This window comes from Pleuronectes platessa, chromosome 5 (assembly GCF_947347685.1).
Source record: "Pleuronectes platessa chromosome 5, fPlePla1.1, whole genome shotgun sequence".
Lineage (NCBI taxonomy): Eukaryota > Metazoa > Chordata > Actinopteri > Pleuronectiformes > Pleuronectidae > Pleuronectes > Pleuronectes platessa.
The window spans coordinates 27,890,147-27,912,811 of record NC_070630.1 but is presented as its reverse complement, the minus strand read 5'-3'; the positions used below and the strand labels follow the sequence as shown (position 1 = coordinate 27,912,811).

The following is a 22,665-nucleotide window of genomic DNA, read 5'->3' as shown; positions in this document are numbered from 1 at the left end:
ATAAGCAAGAAGAAGAACGCTTTATGGGTTATTCCTCATGCGTTTGGATTTGCTCCTCTCAGATTATCCCTTTTCTCTTTCTCTCACTCCATCTTTCTAATTATTGGGGATCCAGTACAGTGGAGTGAAATGAGAATGTCTGCTGGTAAAGAATTACACAAAAAAAAGAACGTGAAGAATTTCCATTATGGAACTGGTGGAGAGGATTGGATGATTTTTACAGTAGAACAAGGCCAGACTCACTCTTACTTTGTGCTTTGTACAAAATAAAACTTAATTCTTTTGACTCACAGACTTGTCATTTCCTCAAAAAATAGTCCATCAGCACCCATCCAACTGTTTTGTCAATGCCAACAAATGTTGGAGAGTAAAGTATTGATTTCTCAGTAACAGCTAACCAATGACTCATGTTCACTTCAGAGATCTCCAAACAATCCAGTCTTTCACTGTAAAGATTTTACAGACTGGTTATATGTTTTAGTGCTCAAAACAAACTGGGCAGCCGTATAACAGCTTTCAACCCCTTGAATATGTCTATGGCAAAGAAAGAACACTATGCTCAAGGTCCAAATACAGACTGTTGCTTCATTGAATCCAGTTGCCTTTAATAGAGCATGAAGTGGGCTCATTTTATGCTGGTGGGGGGAGTAACAGCCGATTAAGCCACTCTCTGCACTTCATCCACCTACTGGTGGGTCTATACAGTGGGAGGACAAAGGACTAAACCTAATTATTACACCTGATGAGAAGACATGGTGAGGGAGCCTAAATAAGCATTGAGCTAACTAAAAGATGACATGTAAGCTGGACCAGTGCATTGTGGGGAAACAATGAGATTTATATATAATTCTTTGAATTCCCTGGCTATGATGTGTCACACACATGAGCTATGGCAGGGCTCAGACGATACAGGTTGTAGATGTAAAAGGGTTAATAGGGAGCTGGTTACAACTAAAAGCTTCCATTATTAATATTAATAACCATTGAGTCAAGAAGTGCTTTCCATGTGTTCATGCACAGAAACAGCGCCTAAAATAGAGGAAGCACCATTATGCCCACAAGGTCACCAGGAGAACCATTTTGCTTCAATTCTATTTTCATTGATGAGATTGAAAGCAATAATGCTATTGCGGATCACAAGGGTAATGATCATTGTACGTTCTGAGGGAGGTGACCTTGATTTGACTCCACCTAGCGAGTCTTTAAAATGCATATCGCCGGAAACAGAGATGAATTCATGTGCACATTCATTTTTTTGCTTGTCTTAATTGTAGCAAGGTATAAACTATCTGCAGATTTCTGTTACACAAACAGATGATCTGGCCAATTACCTCATCTGCGCCTCTGGCAGTCTAAGAATAATTTTGCTGTATGAGGACATGGCTCTGTTCCAGTTCCATCTCCCTGCATTAGCCGGATCCAAAAAGGAAGTCATCTGCATTAGTGGTGGATAGTAAGTGATAATAATGTTATGATCTCATTTTCAGAGAACGTAAACATACTGTAATATGTTTCTGCCACCTTATGAGCACCTTAATGATGTTTTTTGTCGATAGTCCTGAAATGATTCTGGTACACATTAAGACTAATCGCTTGTGCACATTTGATATGTGCATACACAGGGCCATTGATCATAGATCTCAGCGACTTTCAAAGACAAAATATGTTACCCAAAGCAAACAATGTAAAATAGGCCCATTAAGGAGTAATGAATCCATCAGGCAATGGATTCTTGAGGTCTCAGTCCTGAGGCTAGATCAATGGCGTAGTGCATGTGTGTGTGTGTGTGTGTGTGTGTGTCAGTTAAGACACTTGAGGCGTGGCCTAGTGATTTATACCATTCACCTACAAAATGTTTCACACAGTGTTACCACCAGGGGATAGAAACAGGTTAGCTGCAGCTGTGAACAGGTGACCGGTGCTCAATCTGCTCTCATGAGATGAGACTGACAACGTAGAATTGTCAGCTTCTCTATGTGGCATGATGTACACAAACACGTCTTCCTTCATTTTAGCATGCATGCACCAGGAGAATTCACTTATAGCTCCGTCTATTGTCGCCATCGTCACGCCTGGCAGATAACATTCTTTGTCATGCATATGCATGGCATTGATTGGTATGTTCCGAGCTGCTGTGGGACCACTTCACTTTTCTTTAATTAGAGTGGAAAAGCGCAACACAAAAGGGAGTGAATAGGAAATTCAGGGACAGATAGGAATCATTGGCTTTTGTGCTGTGATTTCTTGCACTGAATGGTAAAAGTGTTCTCTCGGTTTAATCACTGCTCCCGTGAATGGAACCAGGTCCCAGGCGGAGCATGCCGTTGCCGACGCAAGCTTCTTTCTATGAATAGCCAAGCAGTCCTATATTATTGAAATGCTCCATGCAACATTTGATTCGTTGCACTTTTTATGTATACAGTTGCCACTTTCCGTTCATTCATTCTTACCGTGGACGTACCTTCACTCTTTTTACTACTGCATGCACTGCTTGTTTATGTAGGCAGGGGTGATAAAAAGGACAGCTGTGGAGCACTTTTATTTTGAAAAGTGTCATCTGTCTAAATAGAAGGCACTCAGCCGCTGTCCGTATCATGCTGTGGATTTTAGCAACCTATCTTTTCAGGGCAGGCAACTATTCGTTCTCATAGAACCCCTGTGGGTTTTCTAAACAATTTAAGAGAGAAGGATCACTTTGACTCCATATCTCGGGCCTGGTTGTGGAGAAATCCAATGTCAGGACTATATACTGCATTCTGTCCATTACTGTTAAACTATTCACATACGTGTTATAAAAGGTTGATCTACCGTAGTTTCCTTTGAGTGTTGTTATCCAACCTCATTTTTTTTTTCTCTGCATCCTTTCCTCCGACTTTTCGCGTAGTTGAAATGAGATTTCTTTGTCTTGTCTTGTTAAATTAATAAAATACAAGAGGATAAAACAAAGTCTGCATCTGCAGTTTCACTCTGACCCGAAATAAAATGGTGCTCCGTCCTCCGCCCTCTCATTCTCTGTCTCTTGCAACCAGTAAGCACTCTCCCCCTGTCTGCCCCCTTTTATTCCAAAGGAGACTCGGAGGCTGCAGGACCATTGTTTACTGCAACCTCTCAGCCTCCCTAGGGCCAGATAAGGACGTGAAAAAGGAATAGGATGGCTTTACTGGGGCTCTGTCAGCCACTGAGGTTTAATTACAGACCACACCAGTGACAGGGAAGCCCTCTAAGAGTGTTTGGTAAAGGTCAGAGGGTAGAAGATCCTCAATCTCTTGTGGAATACATATTTAATCATTCCTGATCATCAGAGACTTTTGTGTTAAAAAAAACGGCTGCACATACTGGGTCGTTTTGCATTGAATTCCGTGATGGTCAGAGACTGAAAGGTGTTCTAGGTCAATTAAACAGCTCTAAAACAAAGCCTGTGCCCCATGCAGAGTAATACAGTACATCCTGGTGTGTACAGATTCAAATGAGTCTGTTTTGGAAGAATTTTAATGATCATTTCAATAAATGATATGGGTAAACATTACTTTTATAGATTTCTCTAGTCAATATAGCCCAGTGCTTAAAAAGGTTGTAAATGTTTATGTTGGCGAGTGATGTTTATCCTTGAAATTCATCAAGGTCAGGGATGGACATAAAGCCTCGATTGGTGGAACAACAGGCTCCTAAATGACTGCGCAGTGATCACTTTTACTCCAAATTAAACAATTGAAGCGGTGACACATGAGGTGCAGTGTAATTAGAGGAAGCCGGCTACTCTTCAAAGAGCCATTTTGCAGCCTGAAGCACCAGAAAGACCACTGACACCACTGATTTCACATTTTCATTCGGACTTTTGTGCTTCTGTTCCAAACACACTATAAGGGATTTTTGGTCTGCATCAAACACAAAGACCAAAATGACTTTGATTCTGGTGTTGTATGATGTAATTGCAACACTCATAATGTAATACTTCTATTGTAGCACACCATTATGAGGCCTCTTTTATCTGGCTATGGAGTGATGTATTTGGCAAAGGGTCAGATGTTGACATGAACAAGCTTTGGATGAGAAAAATCAACCATTTGATTATGATAGTTACTTTGTATTACCCAGGGTAATTAATGGAGGGGAAGTGAGAGTGATAGAGAAATACAGGTTGACAGGGGGATAAATGCTGCTTCTTACCAGCGAGGTCTCTGCCAACTCCCAGCGCTAGGCCATCTTTGATCCACAGGACTACGCCATGGTAACCAGGGATTGTGCACGGTAACGTGACAGGCTGACCCGCCACCACCACCAGGTCCTGTGGCTGCTGGGAAAACACGGCCTCTGCCCCTGGAGAACAAAATAAGAAGCAAAGGGTTAGATCTCATTAAGTATCATAAAAAAATGTTTTATATAATCAGTTAGAGCATTTACAGAAAATTAAAATCGAAGCGGAGAGAAATTTAGGGTTTTACAAAGAAAGAAAAGTTTAACATCTGCCAATTTCCACCAATTTCATGGAAAAATCTTGTTAAACTCATGTTGAAAGAACCCTATAGGGTGATAACATGTTTGGGCTATTCTTAGACTCGTCAAGATACAGAAACAAGCCACTCTACATGTGTCAAAGGTGTCGGCGCGGCACCAGGACTGAAGCAAGCGCTAAGAGACAGCCGTCACGATTCAGCTTGTTCATTACCGAGGGATGTCACTGTACAGATGGGCTGGGCCCATACACACCGCTGCACATAACACAATCTTATCTGCCAACACTGCTCTAGTGGCATACATTAGCTCAAGTTCACACCCATGTATTCCAACTGTGCAACCGCTATTAGCTGCACTCCTCTCCGACATGCTCAGGCAGAAAGTGGACTGCAGTGAACTCCATTAGAGGCAGAGGGTGTGTTAATGGGGGAGGGGGTAGTTTTGTGGATCAGAGTGGAGGGTACAGAGTGGTGCTGATGTGAGGTTAGAAACATCGGCAGGCTGCCTGTCAACCAAAGCCCCAACACACACAAATTCATACAGGCAGCCTGACTTACAAGCACACATTGCAGCTAGGGTTTGAAAGTATCTTTTCCGTCTTTTACATTTTATTGAGATAGTTCCTGAGTCTGTGTCTCCCTTCTGTGGGACTCATAAAGGATCATCTTATCTTGTCCTCCACAATAATGGCCCATACCTTTGCCAAAGCCCAACAGTCCCCTATAAAATCATATTTAAATTCACTAGATCTGGATTTCTATCACCTCTGCCAAGGAGAATTACACAAAAATAAATCAACGGATTTCCATGAAACTTGATGGAAAATATGACATGGGTCAGAGAAGTTTCTTAATATTGTGAGATAGACCTTTTTTGTTTGTTTGTTTGGTTGTTTTTATCCCAGGGAATATTTTGTGGATCTTGATGAAAATTATGAGTGAAATTTAATTTAGCTTGATTGGATTTAAGGGGACCTTATATGCTCCATTTAGCAATCTGCAACAAATTACACACATACTCATACATTTGTGTTCCCTGAACATGCCTGATAACGGTTAAAAGAAAACGGCCTATCTCGCAATGTTGAGGAAAGTTAGAAAATAATCATGGACCTGCCACCTATCTGAATCAACCTTCCAGCAAGTTTTGTGATGATAAGTCCAGTAGTTTTGGGTAACTTTGCTGACTAACATACAAAGAAACGATCGTAGACAAATCCTTAACCTCCCGGGCTAAGGCAACAATGAAATATCCTTCCTTCTTATTGTAATGTGTAGTAGTACAAACATGTGCACATAGAAACAGAAGCATGATACTCTTATGCTGAATTAGCCTCATACATGTTTTCTAGCCTAATTATTTAAAAAATGATAATATAATAATATTTAGTAAATTACAATATGCAGGACAAAGAAAGCAGGTAAGTCCACTTTCATTTTTCATTTTTATATAAAATTGCAGTTATCTAATGCAGTTCCCTGAATATTACATTTTTATATTCACAGGAAATTCCTTATCCTTTTGTAGACAAGAACACTGATTAGCTTTGTTGAATGATTGCAAACTACATCGGAGGATAGACCGTTGTCATACAATAAACTGATTTTCGTTAAAGTAGAAAATGCCATTACAATCTCGTCCAGTCACTTTTCTGCAATGAACTGGGTCTCATGATGGGAAGCTGGTCTAAGAAGTTTTCAAATTGATTCATGCTTTTTATACTCTCCTCCCTGTGTAACACTAGCTACGCACACACACACACACTCACAGACACTCACACACACACACACACACACACACACACACACACACACACACACACACACACACACACACATACACAATCCTGTACCCCGCCTCATTTTAATGTACATCTAATCCTAAAGCAACTTCAGGAGCGCTACAAGGCATTTACTGCACTGATCTTTTCAGACTCGACAGCTTCTCCCTGGCCAACCAGGCCTTTGTAAAGGTGCATGTATATTGTGGCTGATGCTGCCGTGGTGATACTTTATCTCACCATATGTATTGCCCTTCAAAGCTAGACAGCTTTGTTCGGCCCTGACTGTGCTCCCACGTGAGGAGCTTATCTCAGCTGTACTGTGCTATACCCAGTCAGCCCGCAGATGAAGCACACTATGGACAGCTACTCGACGGATCCCCTAGCATGTTTTAGAGAAAACACTGAAACTCTCAGGGAATCTTGTATTTGCTCAGTCATGACTGATATTATCAAACAGTTCAATCTTTGCTGAAATTGATTTAACAATAGAGAGATCTCTGTGTTGGCAGAATAAATGGTTGCATACTCCAACCCGCCTATGTCCTCACTCCTGTCCTCCTTTCCTGGCCTCATGTGTAATTTAGTGTAAAAAAGATTTGGTGTCAGATTATGGAAAGCAGAGCCTGGTGTCAGCACAACAGATCCAACAATTTCAAATGTACTCAAATCCCTGAACTCCATAATCTATATCTCCTGTTCTATTAAATGTGCATGGATGCACGCGGTCTCTTAAATGTTGTTCATGTTAGTGGATGTGAGTCTCTCCCTGTTAACCTCTGACTGGGCCAAGACTTCACCGTACACTTCTTACAGTCCAACTAGAGTCGAGTTGTCTGTGTTTTAGGGGTGCAGACGATATTTTGGCCAATCTCTGTTAACATTTCGGTGCATTTCAGTTAATGTGTTCTGCCTGTTCTGCCTTTGCACAGACTGTTTACCTGTAGGCAACCAGAGCCTGCTCAAACCTCTGCCTCACCTATACATTCTGCTTATTCACATGCTGAGTCTATTCATAGAAATTATATTATATTATTACTACTAAACACATGGGTCAACCCCAGGCCTGCCTGAATATCAATAATAACCAACCAAAGCGTCTCACACACTGACAAGAGCACCAACCTGTGGATAAGACACAACAGATCTATTTTACTAGTCTGCACAGCAACTAGCGAGATTTGTTGTCTATCCTTTACACCGGGCAAATATATTCAGTTGTGCTTCGGGTTGTATGTTTAGGTGTTTCACTGAGCTTCACATCACCCATATATGGCCTGTGTAGAGAGCAACTTGCTGAGAATATTCGAAGGAAGGGGGACGTGTGGCAAGAGGCGACTGATGGAGCATTTGTTTTGGTGACAGTGAATATAACCTTAAACTGACACCAGCTCGTACTTGTCACCTGAGCGGCTAAAACGTGACCTCCTTCATTCAATTTAAAGCCTGGCTAAGTCTTCATGAGACACCGCGGTGGAGAGATGGAGGTGATGTGTTTGGGAGGGCTGGGGCTTACATCAAGGTGGCTCCACACGGAATAAATCTCTGTCACATCTGTCAGATTTATCCTTCACTGGGCATCTCATTGTTGGCAAAAAAAGTGCCCCTCCCTAATCTACCTCATCTTTATTTTCCGCCAGCCATGACACGCAACGGAGCGACGACTACTCCCGTCCCTTCACTTATTCATGAAAAATATTTTCACAACCAAAATGCTCAATTAAGAATCAAGCGCATCCTTTTGCAGACTTTATCCCTGACAGTAATAGGAGGGGGAATAGGGGCGGAGGTGCCCGCAGCGCTGAACATCCACGTTAACAACGCTTTATTAAGCATCCTAATGGGGTTTACTCAAGAGCTCGGTTCAAATAAATGAGTAATAAATAAATAATAAAATGGAAAAACTAGACATGACAGTTTGCTGTAAGACAAATGAGCTTGGACTTCAGGGGGACTTCAGGTTCTGTAAATGTTTGGGCACACAGATCAGAAACACCTTGTGTCTGTCGCTAGAGACAACAGACAGTCCCTTGGGTTTTCTCACTCAGCATCAGGCAAACCTGAGATACGAATAGATTATAAATAAGGTTATCTACCTATTTTGTTTTCATATACTGTATGGGAAGATTCATTATATAACTTTGTTTCACTACAACTCTTTGGATTTGTTAATCCGAACACTATATGCTGTTGTGCAAATCTTTCATAAGAGCTTATCCACCTGTGTTTACTACAACCAGACGCTTTTACTTAAAGACACACTGCAGATTTTTACCACGCAGCTATCTGCATTTGATGTCGGCATGTTGTCAATTGGCGATTGTATTCAATAATGTTTTTCTCAATAAAGTGCAATGAAGAAAAGCTGTTTTCCATTTGAATGGACAACATTTTGTTGCCACCGTGATGTTGTGATACTGTGAACACCAATTCTGTGTTCGCCTAGGTCAGACATTCACACCTTGAATAGGCCGTGTAAAAGGGGCTGGCACAGTTTATGTCTGGCTTTGCAATCGCCATATATAAAACCTTTCAACAACATTCAGCTTATTAAAGAGAAAGATTCTCAATGATAAATGCTAGTAATTAAATTTATATAAAAAAAAAGATATTTTCTGCATTTTTATATCTCTACGGATTTATTTACCTTTAGATATTTGAGTAATAGAATCCCATTGCAAATGCATACTTTTAGAGAGGAAAGGAACAACATGAATAACAAGGCTTCAAATATTTGACATAGTGTTTACTATCATGGGACTGCTGTGGGTGGTAACTAGTATTCTCTGTAATATCAGGGAATTCAGACGCTGGAATTCAAATTTCTCTCACCTGCTTTCACCAAGGTTTAACACAAATTGTTACTTGGAATGATGAGGTATTCCTCGGATCAGCTCGGCTTTTGTAACAAGGGCAACCTCATTAATATCAAAATGTAATCCCTCAGATGCAGCTGGCAATGTTACAACAATAGTAACCAATAATGAATATTTCATGAAGCTCCATCAAGTCCATTAGAGGAGCCATGTATTACTATCAATCTGTCTTCCTCATCAGAATGTTGAAATCCTTTATGCCTGCCTGTCCACTTGTAAAACAAACACTGTATATGGACTGATAATGTCCGTGGCCACTCTCTGGATGTGTTTGACTATGTCTAGATTGACGGTGGATTTGATTGAATGCCGTGTGTTTACGTAGGTGAAGCCAAAGATCTTCGATAAGGACTGGCCAGTTGTTTCTATTGGTCAGGGAGGGGGGAAGAAGGTAGTTAAAGCCTGTGCACAGAGCCATACTCATAATGTGGACGGGCAATTTGCATCCCCTAATGTTGTCATTTCACTTCAGATAATTTGTTTACCATTGGACGGATGCGGCATTTCCACACACTTCAGCACTATTTTCCCCTCGGTGCTAACTGCCCCCAATTTCATCGCTCTTTGCCAATCAGGGCCTGGAAATTACCGTTACCGACACACATCCAGCCCACTTCAGAGAAATAATCAGCATTCTGTCTGTGCGGCATGTGGCCACACAGCACCAAAGCTTAGCCCGGGATCATTATCAAAAACTATTACCCCTCTGTCCTTGCCATTTTACACTAGCAATTTAGAAGCACAGGAGGGCTTTGGAATATGGAGGAGTTAGGGAGGTGTTTGTTGGGGTTTGCTTGGCCACAGTATCAAATTTTTTTAGGGGCATTGCTGCAGGTAGTCGTCAGTGGTAGGGAAGAGGAAGTATCGGAGCGAGAAACCCGGGGAGGCTGATGAGTGAGAGGTTTATTTTTTATCTGCCTCTAATCCACTGGTAGCGCTGCCAAAGGTGACAGGTGGTACACATTTTTGATAAAAGAGTGAATTTAGATACTTAATCAAGTTATCCTTACATATCCTATTGAAACGACAATCAGGAAATAAGTCAAATAAAAAATATCATGCACTCACCCTGCAGGGGCCCGGTCTCGTCCATTTTTAAAAAACACATTGCAGGGATGAAGAAGTACATCTTCTCAGCACTTCTTTTTTTTCTATCCGTCTCAAGGCTAGAGCAAACACTTATAAAGGTACCTGGGTGGTGTCTTTGAGTCTGGCCTGTAGTCTGTCAATAAACACAAATCTGACCTATGGTTTGTTTTATCTAAATCTTCACGTCTGCCTGTAGTGACTCACAATTCTCAACATGCCCCCATCCTTGACCAGATCTCCCACTCCTTTGACTCACCATACAGTCATGAGTCCAAGACTCCAGCATGCATCCTGTCATTTTCTCCGTAGGTCTAATCTCCCTGATTTGTGTGCTTTAATTATCTGCATGATCACATTAATTTGATACTGTCAGTGAAGCGTGCTGCTGTGCGATTCATCAATCTCTTTAGAGAAGTGACTTCCACCTCGCCTGTGGTTTCTAGGACTCTCAGTAACGTTTAAAGCTACTTTCAGATTGATAATTTCCCCACATCTCACAGGTTTGAAAGAGCCTTACTACAAACAGGACAGGAGAACAGCGAATCAAACTCATAACCTTTGAAAGTCTTGCTTCACACAAATGTCTTACATTGCTATTGATACATATTGCAAATACGGATTTACCACATAATTCACACATAAATTCTGATGAGCTATGACTGACACAATAACCTGGCATCTTTCTTATAACACATCTTTATGTGCACAATAAATATGGATAAATGGGGAACTGAACCAGTCCACTAAACACACACACACAGACACACACATACATACACACATACACACACACAAACACATAAACAAGGTACAAGACAGACTATGTCACAGCACACTAATCTCAGAATATAATCTGAGGCCACGCAGGCACCTAATCTGCAGATGAAAGTGGCTGACAATGAGAAGCTAAGCTCACTTTACTGAAATACATTATAAACTCCATACTTGCATGCAGTAACAAAAGAAGGAGGTCTACACCCACTGACAATACAGAGGAGAGGCTTTAAATATAATGTCTATTTAGAAACTTTAGAAAAGTGAATGACAAGGCCAGAGATTGTTGCCATAGTATTTATAGAATTGGTACCTGGTGTTCACCACATAATGGGATTTCAGATGGAGGAATTCCAACTTCTCTAACCTTCTAAGCCATTGAAGGAGAATTCTCAGAACAGCTATAGGTGCTTGTTTAGGCTACTTCATACCAAATCCAGAAATCTCTGCTTCCCCGTCTTTCTCTTGCTGAGAACTGCACTTGCTGTGATGTCACCGATGGTATCACAGTTGTGACAGGTGAGTATGTAAATATAACCTGTTATTGTTTGGTGACAATGTGAGGCACGGACAGACACATTTTGAATGCCTAGTTAATTCAAAGGCAAAGCAAGGTACATTTATTTATATAGCATCACTCAAAAGTAAGGGATTCAAAATGCTTTGCACTGGCAGAAATACTTCATCGTTTGTTTCGCGCAATCCTGCCAACTAACAGAAAAAAACATTGCCTCCTTGAGGAAGGTAAAACATGTATCCTAAACATGCATTGTTTGCCAATATCTATGGATAATAATAGTTTCCAATAAGTGATATCACATTGCTCCCTTAGCCTAATGGAGGGGGCATGTTTTACATATAAACTGTCTTCACATCAGAATGTTCAAATCCTTTGTTCCTGCCTGGCCACTTGTAAAACAAAAGATGTATGCACACTGATAATCTGTGTTCTGATGTCTGCCATTATGAGTAACAATGTGTCTGTGGGAATGCAAATTCAAGAGGCAGGGAAGATAAACATCAGTGCTGCCGGAAGATGTTGTATTTATGCCCTCTCTCACACTGTGCATTAGTGGAGCATGACAGTTGCCAAGGCACAATCAAGACGGATCACCTCGGATGATGACTTCTAAAAATTACAAATGGCAACAGCGGGAAGGCCTTGCAGGCACTCGCTTTGTCATCAGCTCCACGGCCAAGGGAAGCAAGATTTCATGGACATCGCTAACCAGAGTATCAGGGGCCACAAACGGTTTATTAAAGTTCTCGAGGCTGCATCTTTCCTGGCAGTGTGCATACAATTGGCTCCACAGGTCATCAGAGCATCACAAAGCCATGGAATGGATTGTAACCCTCCTCCAAAACCCAAAGCAGACAACAAACAATTCAACATCTCCTATAATATATTAAAGGATATATGCTTCTTTAATATAGTATGAAGGTCCTCAAGGTTGTCAGCCTCTTAGCTGACAAAGTTATGTGAAATAGAACGATACACAGAAAGTAGTCTACTTACTGGATGTGTGTGCTTTGTTCTGTAAACACACGACCCTGTCTGACCACTGATTGTAATTACTGTTATAAAGCAGCAACTCCTGTGGGCTGGTTTCCAAGGTAACTACAGTTCAAAGAGAACAGTTCAAATATTCTAGTTATCATAAATGCGACTGAGCACCACATAACCCTCTTCCCCTGGCTGGTATTGATTAAAAAAGTGCAAGGGAAATGGAGCGACTCACTTTGCAAACTGGTCTACTTTTTTTTTTTGAGAGTATGCACTTTTGCATAATGTGGAGCAGGGACATAAAAGAGATGCAAATGAAGGAGGAATATGGAGAAGAGAAGGACTTTGGGAGTTCAGATGGAGCCCTGATTGAAGAGGATGGGTCCCTTCTGTTTCTCAACTCCCATCATTACAGTCTTTCTTTGTCACCTTTTACCACCGCCATCGCCTCCTTCAGCGCTCCCGGTCGCAGGTGTATTTGTTTCAATGTTTGTTTTCATAGCCCAAAGAGCAGCCTCGCTGACGCATGGTCGCTGGCGCGGGGGCGTTCGAGTGTTTGCCGAGTGTATGGATGTGAAGACATCGAGACGAGATGATTTGCAAAAGGAACATGTTTGTGCATTGGGAGGGGGGGAGGGACTTTGAAGGATGTTCAAAGTGAGCCAACATTGGGATTGATCATGTTCATTAGGGAATGATGAGCATTTGAAACCGACTCAGGTGGCGGATTTGATGGATGCGGTGCAGAGGGCCTTAGTCCAATAAGGGATATCATATATTTTGAGGGAGAGTCCCATTTTTCTATTAGGTGACATGTCACAGGCACAGAAAGCTACATTAAGCTGCCTTTTGTCCAGCCATAACTCATATTTTGTACGGCTGACTTTCTAGACTTGCAGCATATCTTTTGTTTCTTTGAGTGAGATTAAATAAAATATATATCTAAACCCTTAGACACTGAAGCTAAACGAGATGTATCTGTGTTGGAAAGGTGTGGGAAAGATCTCCTCTTCATAAAAGAGTTTAACTTCTAAATCATACATTAACAAACACCTTTATTTGTGGCCAAATTCAACAAATTTGTTTTTAACAAAAAAAAATTCACAGAAGATAACCCGCAGAGAGGTGAGCGGTGCCGAGGGAGAAGATATCTTTCATAAATAAGCCGTACCCTCAAAAAATATTTGCTCCGAGATGAGGTTCTCACAGTGCAACAGTGACAGCACTTTGAGTTGTTTACCGTTTGCAGGATCCCACTGAAATGCACGTCATGTCTGTCAAGGCTCCTGTTGCAATGCTGTGTTGTATATTTGCCGCCCGCTCTGTTCGCCATAAGCTGCGGAACACAGGTATCAACGTTTTGCTCTTCATGAGGAAATATCCCGCTACATGAGACGACGTGTTAAGTTTGTGTCATCGCTGGCAGGATAAACAAAGGTACAGTGCAGCCTGTGAAATCTGAGGAGAAATGTGGGCTCAACAGGGTGGTTTTCACTTATTCACACGTCTTTAATATAGTTTAAACGATAGATATAGATACAAGAAAACTAAGTTACAAAAATATAAAAAGTGCTAAATAATGTATTTAAAACTGAAACAGGAATAGAAGTAAGTAGGCTATGCATATGAAAATGAATGTTATTTAGCAAATAATATAAATACTAATAACATGGAATAGCCTACTGTGCATAAAGGACTAAACAAATTATATTGAACATAGAAATAGGAATGGATATTGTACATTATATAATAAATGTAGGTTGGATTTATGGTTCACGATTAAACACTATAACAATAAGGGTATAGACGATGATGTACTACAAGTCAAAGTGCATGTTGGTAACCATACATGATGTTTTCACACATGTTGTTTTGAACAGTCACCAAGCAGCATATTGCATATTGAAATGGTCTTGTAGAAGAAGGAATGCGGCCTCATTAAAAGAGGCGCTCTCACTGAGCTTTCTATGACTCATAAAATCCCCATTCAACACCCTCCAGACAGTGGAGACATCCATTTTCCTCTCAACGTCTTCAACTATTTGCTTCCCTTGGAGACAGCCTCATCTCATTCTTTTTCGCCGGCTGCTGTGACATTGAAAGAGACCCCTAATCAAAACATTTGTCTTTCTTTCAGCCAGGCGCTCAGACCGGTGAATGAGAGCTGACACCAGAGGGAGACGCATTTGTACCAATCAGGGCCTCATCTCCGTGTCACTGCCGGGCGAGTGTTTCATCTCGACAGGGCACTGATGAATCCGCCACTTAGCCTTGATTTGGAGGAGCGGCTCGCCACAGCCAAAATGCCAGGTTAAATCACCGCGTCGGTGGCTCAGCCATGGCCATTACAGGCAGCACAGGCTTTCTGCTTTTACCATAAATGCTTATTAATGTTCAAATAATGATCCCTGCCTGTTCTGCTGTCAAGTCAGCTGTAATTACAATTTGTATATTGCACTGGCATTGGATCTTTCACTGCTTTTAAGACTGTGTATTCCTGTTTGTGTGTTTGTTACATATAAATGGCAATTATCACTTCAGGTTGTTTGATCTCTCAACTTATTCTATCTTGTACAATGTAACATTCTGATCAGGGAACTGTGGTGCTCCTGACAGAGAGGACATGATGGCTGTGTTTCTTGGGCAGTGTTTATCTGTAATTGTGCTTCACTTCACACTCCAACAACTTTGTATTTGCTCAAAATAAATGAATGATAGCATGATAAAGCAAAAATAATAAGCACTGTCCTACAAAAACTATACATTAAAATCAATTCATAAAGACAAATACAAAGCTCGAATTAAAAAAGGTAAACTATGAAAATTGCTTTCATAATGCAGATATTTAACATTAACTTGGTATAGTTTTTTTTATTGTTTTCTTAATTTGCTTTTTCATTCCTGCTATTTTTTTATCAGCATTTAGGCTGATAAAATAAACTGTAATCAAATACAAATCGGAAACAAATTTACCAAAACACGAGCGAGATGCAGTTCACCTATATGCTACTGATATGGCGTTTCAAAGGGAGGCCTCAGATGATAGATCTTGGCATTTGATGCCTTTATAAGTAAGCCACTATTACCTTGCCAACAACAGTATAACCAGTGATCTCAGTCAGGTTTGATTAATAATAGATCACTGTCAGCACCTTCTTTCAATAGCAGGGCTTCGTAAGAGCCTCAGTAGTTCCATAATGGTACTCAACCCAACCTCTGGTTAGCAGGTTGTAAGCTGTCAGCAGCTCTACACATATAAGCACAGGTGATGAGGATGAGTACATCACAGTTTTGACCAAAAGCCATCACCACACAGGCTATATCTGCAACATTAATGAAAAAAACATTTTGGGAAAACTGGAGGAAGACTTACAGTACAAGTGTGTGAGTGTGTGTGTTGAGAGAGAGAAAGAGATGCAGGTTCCTGCTCGGTAGAGAAACTGTCAGACATAGTGGAATGTTATTACAAGACAAGGGAGGAAAGGCGGCTTCATCAAGGTGTGCAGGATACCACTGACATGAGATAAGAGGCCTGAGTCAGAACTACATTATGCCACACCTCCACTAAGAGGACTCTTTAAAGACAGGAGAAAAGAGATCCATTTCAGTGTGGGAGCCGGCCATAATACTTTACTGCACAAAGCCATTACTTTTCAAGTATACAATCTACCTTTAAGTGCATATAAGACAATAAGCACACACTCTATCCTGTAATCTAATTTGGATTACCAAATCCCCTTTCCTTGAAATCTGCCCTTTAATGGACAAAAAAGCAGAGAGCTGTGGGCATTGTCTTTAAGGTGGTGAAGAAGCACTGAAAAGCTGAATTATGTTTGACGAGACAACTGTCTGCGGAAGTAATCTCAACGCAGTGTCCTAGAGCGTCCTCTACCAGTCTGTGTGGTTCCTCGGCAATAGATCACCCAGTACCAAATGGGACCACACAACATATCTCCCTGGACTTGGCTTTCACACAGCCACCTCACACACAACATCCTTTTCATGAATATCTCTCAATCAAAGGTTCATTTGCATTTCAAAGTAGCACTTTACAGCCATGACAGGGACATAAAATCACATCTGCCTTCAAATAAATAAATGGGAATTGAAAATGGTGTAAAAAATGATATAAAAGCTGGAGCTGGCAGAAAACTAAGCCTGTTGTATTTTATGTCATTTACAGTACATTAGCAAATGCCATAAAAGTGCACAGCTGTGCGAGATGCAATAGTCATTGGATTTAGGAGACTTAAGGCAGTAATATAAATGGGAGGGTAATGATAGGAAAAGGTTTGCCAGAAATTGTGTGGGCAAAAAGCCTTAATCTAATTGAAAATGCTCCTTTTACTTTTAGCTTTTTCTGTTCGGAATCGGGTCATATTCTAAACCATACCCATTTATTTAAAGAGCTGTTTATGAAACTACTTTGCATTAATGGGAAAATCTACACCTTTTCTCAGGCACAGGGCCATGCACCTTGGTCAGTTAACATTTTCACGAGATGGTCTTCTTTAAACCGATGGTTTAAATATTTCTCTTCGCAAACATTTATATTCATGGCGCAAAAAAATCTGACATCTTCGAGGCGACGAAGACTTTTTCATTCCAAGAACATTTATAATGATAGAGTTTGGATAAAGAGGCACAACTTGTCGTACTTCTTCACTCTTCCTGGCTGGGGTCTCACATGACTGAAGTGAGACCGGCCTGACCGGACTGTGAGGATCGCTCGTGTTAACCATTGTTGGGGATTCAGTGAGGGAACACAGAGAGAGTAGTCTTCAGTGGATCACAGGAGTGGTTTGATGCTGAGGCTCAGGTACCTCTCATCTCAGGCTGCTGTCTCTCAGCGCTTCTGGCCTCCCCCGGGGCACTTTGCCACATCCAACTCTGCATCACGGTTACTAGACTGTGAAGTCTCTCTTTTTTTAAAGATTACTATTTTTACACACCTCTTGAACTTTCTTTTGCTGACAGCATCGCCGGGGGCCATAATTCAGCTCCCAATAGTGGAAGAGCTTTGAATCCCCTACACTCCTCCCAGCTCCACCTTTTAAAACCCCCCACCCGACAATGACTCTACTGATATGCTTTCCCATTTTCCTTATCTTGATATCAACTTTGCTCTCGACAGTTTTTTATTTTTTGTTCAGTGAAACAGTTGCACCTTTGGTTTATTAACATAAACAATCAACAAGGAGCCCTCGCAACTTCGCCTCCATCACACCTGACTCAGTTGGGTGTCAAATTGACTAATGACCCTGATGATCTTTTACTAGGGTGTATGCTTCCATGAAGTGTTTACAGAGGGAGCTGAGCTGTTTGAGAGCTGTTCAAGTTTTTAACCCAGACTTCAGTAACTGACGCACACTGGCCGACCCAGAGATGATACTGTGTGTGACTGATTACTCCCTTCACACTTTACATCTCATTAACAGTAGATGGAAAAAGTCAGGTTACTGCCAATACTTCACAATTTAGCTCGACTAGGCAGAAAGCATTCTGGACAGCCTTTGCCTTAATGAGAGCTCATTGGGAATATAGACAGTTAAAGCCAGGCTGCCAAGCATGAGAAGTAGGAATGAAATAAAAAACAACTAACTGTGCCATCTACTGTAGAGCTCTTAAGAGACTAACTATACCTCATTGTATCAAACAATCTTCATGTTCATGATCCTGGGTCGGTCCTCACCAGCTCTCCACTTAGTGTGAGTGGCTATTGGGCTGTGGAGGCATATCTTAATCCTCTTCAAGTGATGATGGCATGGGTTCTAAAACAATTAGAGTCCCCTCAACACGTAGCAGTCCTGGTCCTGTACAGTTTATTCACAGGGAACTGAGAGGCTCTTCTGCACTTGCCGTTTTCCTGGTCTGAACTGCCTCCGTGACTCCAGCCCTCGTGGAGCTACCTTTGGCTATTACCCTTGGCTGCCATTGCCTACAGGTTGTCAGAGCTTTTGTCCCACAGCTGGGCAGGGGGCCAGTTGCCAACTGAACAATTCCACAAGGCTCTCTCACAGGCACACACAAACATATGAGCCCACATGGATATAAATATGAAGGTGGCTGATAGAGAAATGGGATGCCACTATTGTACACACTAATGGAGGTAATGTTGCGTTACTGAAGGTCAGGTCAGGGGAGATTAGAGTGGCTGCCCCGCACTGACAGTCTGACCTTTATTGAGGTAGTCCTCACAGTGTGACTTCTCTCCTGTTGCCTTGCAGATTTTCGGTGGCAATGCCTTACAGCGCTCACACAGCCCAGAGGCTTATACTCTATGTGCGCAAACATTTGAAATATGACCTAATATCCAAACCCAAGGCTTTAAAAATTCTGCCACAGTTAGCATTAGTATTCTCCATCCTGACATTTCTTGGACAAGCAGAAATTGCCACCACAGGAGGGAGGTATTTTGGAGGGAAGGAATTATACTGCCCAAAAACATAAACTGCAGTGATACCTGAAAAGGTATGAAGTGCTTTACCTGCTGCTCAAAAAGGGCAATAAATGGATGATGGCATGTGAAGGTGAGGCAACAGCTCAGCGAGCAAGTTTGGTGCAATCGGTTGAAGTGAGCTGGACTGTCGATGTGACGTGATGCCCTTTGGGATGATAAACATCAGATTCGGTTATGCTACCACAGACAGGGCTTGTGCGTGTGTGCGTGTGCATGTGTGTGTGTTTGTTTGTGTCAGTGCTGTCCTTCAAGTGTGAATGAAGAGTGGAGCTATGACTCGCAGGTAGTTTTAGACCCTACAGGATGACAACTCTCTCCTACACCTGGCTGCAGAGGAGCAATTAACATGTCACAACCTGAACCTTCTGTCCGGAGCCTTTTTCTAAGTCAGTCTGACTCCTCTTGTCTCACTTTATTTCACTCAGCCTCTCTATCTGTAGCCTCATCTTTTCTTGTATTCCCACCTACTGCTGCCATGTGTACCCCACAGTTGAGTGAATGGGTAAAGCTGCTGCAATTCAGTGTCATAAATGTTCCAGATTAAAAGAAAAGACCTATGGACAACCTACCTCACATACTGTATGTGTTGTGATACTCTACCTTCAGTAATGGACACAATGCATTTCAACATAGCCATGGGTACAGATTAGGGCTGCCGTACATGCATATGATATAGTTGTCCTAAAGCATTTATGTTAGTTCTAAGCATCAGGCAGTTTTCAATTGGATTGCAAAATGCCTCTGACAAAGCCCTGATAAAAAATGAAAATGTATAAACCAACGGGGGCGTGTTTGCCTGAAAGGGACAAATCTTGAGTGCTGAATGTAAGTGGTGATTCTGCATGAAATGAGCAGCAGACATTAACACATATTCCTTGTAGTGAAACCATTATTGCCACTTTATTATTTTATACTCACATTTAACCTTGGCTTAAATAGTGCTGAACATGAATAATAGGTTGCAGGTCTTAACCTCTGCACCAGTGTTACCTTGTGTTAAAAATACCTGCACATATATTACCAGGATAAAACCGTATGCATAATGCCTGTCCATTAATTTGCAGTGGCGTATTTTTTATGAATAATTATCGCTGGTATATCCCTGCATCTCCGAGATAATGAAATCTTCACGCAGAGAACAGGCAGGAAGAGGGATGAGAGGGATGGGATGTGCCAGAATAATGGGGGTTGAGGCCAGTGGAAAACTTGAGAAAATAAACTTTCTATGATTCTTAATAAGAGTTATAAGTATAGACTTCAACTAAGTTCCACTTAAACTCAAAATAACTCTGGGTCTATAGAAAACATTTGCGCCTGTAAGAATTCATCCCTTTGATGATACGGGCACATGATACTGTAGTATAATTTAAGTAGCCCGGGGAAAGGGAGCGCCTTTTCTTGCCACAACATGTCTTCTGCTACTTCTGTTTCCATGGACTGACACGTTCGCGTTGGAACCTACTCAAATGCAGGAGCTGGCCAATCATGTTAATGTAAAAGAGGAGGCCACGCCGGCTGATAAAGCTGCTGGTTGTTCATCTGATTGCGTGTTTTTTTTGTCCTGCTTACTTCTCTACAGCATAGTAGTGATAGCTTACATGGCAGGTTGGCATGAAAGCCAGCTATGTTGTGTGTCCTAAGCATGACATCTCAATTGTTGGCCAGCATCAAGCATTGTGCATGCCCATAGCAAGCATGCTAAGTTGTATGTACTAAACTTGAGAAGTGGAAAAGAGTTGAGTGCACATGCAAATCCGATTAGCACCTGGTGTCCAGGAAGTTCTTCCGCCCGGCAAGGACAGATGCTGTGCTTCTGCTTTGCTAATGCCTGTTTGTATTCACAGTTGGCCCAGAGAGATAGTGATGATTTATTTGCATTTTTCGTCTATATGGGGCTCTATCAAACATTGATGTTGATACCCCTGCGGAAAAGTTGATCGAATTGCCTTCTTACCCACAGTATATCTGCTAGCTGCCTCATCTGTGGGCAGCATGCATCAAAACCGGCCTGACATGATGTGACTCTTCATCTGCAGGCTTTGGAATCACACAGATATAAACAGTATTATGTCCTCTCTTCTTCTTTCTCTCTTCTGTCCTTCTCTATTCGCCCTCCGACTATCTCTCTCTCCCTCTCTCATTCTCCAAGCCCAGGGCATATCATTTGTCATCTGGAGAAACTGTTTCCCTCTCTTTTGCCATCATGGTGGAGCATATTTTCGTGATCTCCACGATCAAGAGGTTTTCAATAAAAAGGCTCCATATCATCCAGTGACCCTGGCTTCACGCTGCAAGGCTGCTAATGAGCCTTCAGCAAATGGGCTGTTTTTTTCTTCTTCTTTTTCTTCTTGTCTGTGCCAATTGAGCTGTGACCCGGCTAAGGCCGTGCAAATCAAAGACATCTTGAGTCGACTCATTATTTACTTGTGACAGCTAGCAGAGAAACAAGATTAAAGCGGGCAAAATTAAATAGAGTGGAGAAGAGTAGAAACAGGGCTGTTGAGACATTCAAACTGATTTTATCGTATGGTTACTTTGTGCGAGCTGAAGGTCATCACTGCTAATTAAATGCAAAATAATCAAACGAGACGCTATTTATCCCACTATTTTATATATTTGCTGATAATCAACCCAGACAGGAGGAGACATTCATCAAGGTGTTTTTACAATTAAGTAAACAATCTTTCTGCAGTGCAGCATGTGTGTGTGTGTGTGCGTGTGTGTGTATGTGTGTGAAAGATGAAGAATGATTGTTTTCCTCTATGTCTGGGAGAAGGATGAAAAAATGACTCCCGCCATGTCCACGGGACCATCAATCACTGCTAGGTGTGTGCATGACCAAAACCTTTCATATCTCAAAGAGTCACTTTGTCTGGATGTCACCACAGTGTGTCACATTGCTAAAGAACATTTCAGAAGGTCAGCCCACTCGACATGCGTCTCATATTCATGATGTGTTCGGGAAAGTCGTTCTCCTTATCGAAAGGTTGAGCACATGAGTCAGTGACAGACACGTTATGAATGATAAACTCGCAAAACAAGATTCCCAGTCTTCTGCTTTACAAAGGAGCTATTGCAGAGAGGACAATAAGAAAATACCAAATAAAATGTTTTCTCCAACCAATGATGTTCACCATTTAGACAGGTCCCGGCTGAGAGAAATTATATGAAACATTTACTGGTTTAGTGCTCGTGTGCCGCCAGAAGAAAGAAGAGAGAAGCTTATTTTGTGCTCTGCAAGCAGCATTGCTCGAGCATATGTTGACACAGACAAACATACATGCCAGACACAATTTAGCCATTAGAAGGAAGCGTTTAGATGTCAAGGCAACACGTCCTAGAGGAAGAGACGGAACAGGCCTTTGGGAGCGTGGAGTGAGAGTGTAGCTTGTCCCCACAAATGTGGAGAGGGCTTAATTAGGACCCAGACATTTGATTAAGGCAGCCATTAAAGTAATTTTCGTTCTGTGGAACACTGGTGAGCCACAGTGGGACAATTGAGCCTTCACACAAATACACACGCATGCAACCATGGCATCCAGTGGACCCGAACAATATGCAGTGGGGCAAATTCCTTTCATTATAATTAATAGGAAGTTTCCCATCCCGACCCCTGCGGGTGGAGAATACATATTGTATCCTCCACCCGCTTTCTTACACTCACAGGGCCATCCGTCATTTTGCCTTAATGTGTTTAGTTGCAGCACACAAGGACGAGGGATTTTGA

General features: G+C 41.7%; 1 protein-coding gene across 1 annotated transcript in view; it reads right to left on the bottom strand.

The window, feature by feature from the left end:
• Nucleotides 1–22,665, bottom strand: part of kirrel3b (kirre like nephrin family adhesion molecule 3b) — a 173,504-nt gene that overhangs the window by 67,209 nt on the left and 83,630 nt on the right. The window contains exon 2 of the mRNA XM_053422142.1: nucleotides 4,168–4,317. Coding sequence (XP_053278117.1) covers nucleotides 4,168–4,317 — 150 coding nt within the window. The remainder of the gene's footprint in view (nucleotides 1–4,167; nucleotides 4,318–22,665) is intronic.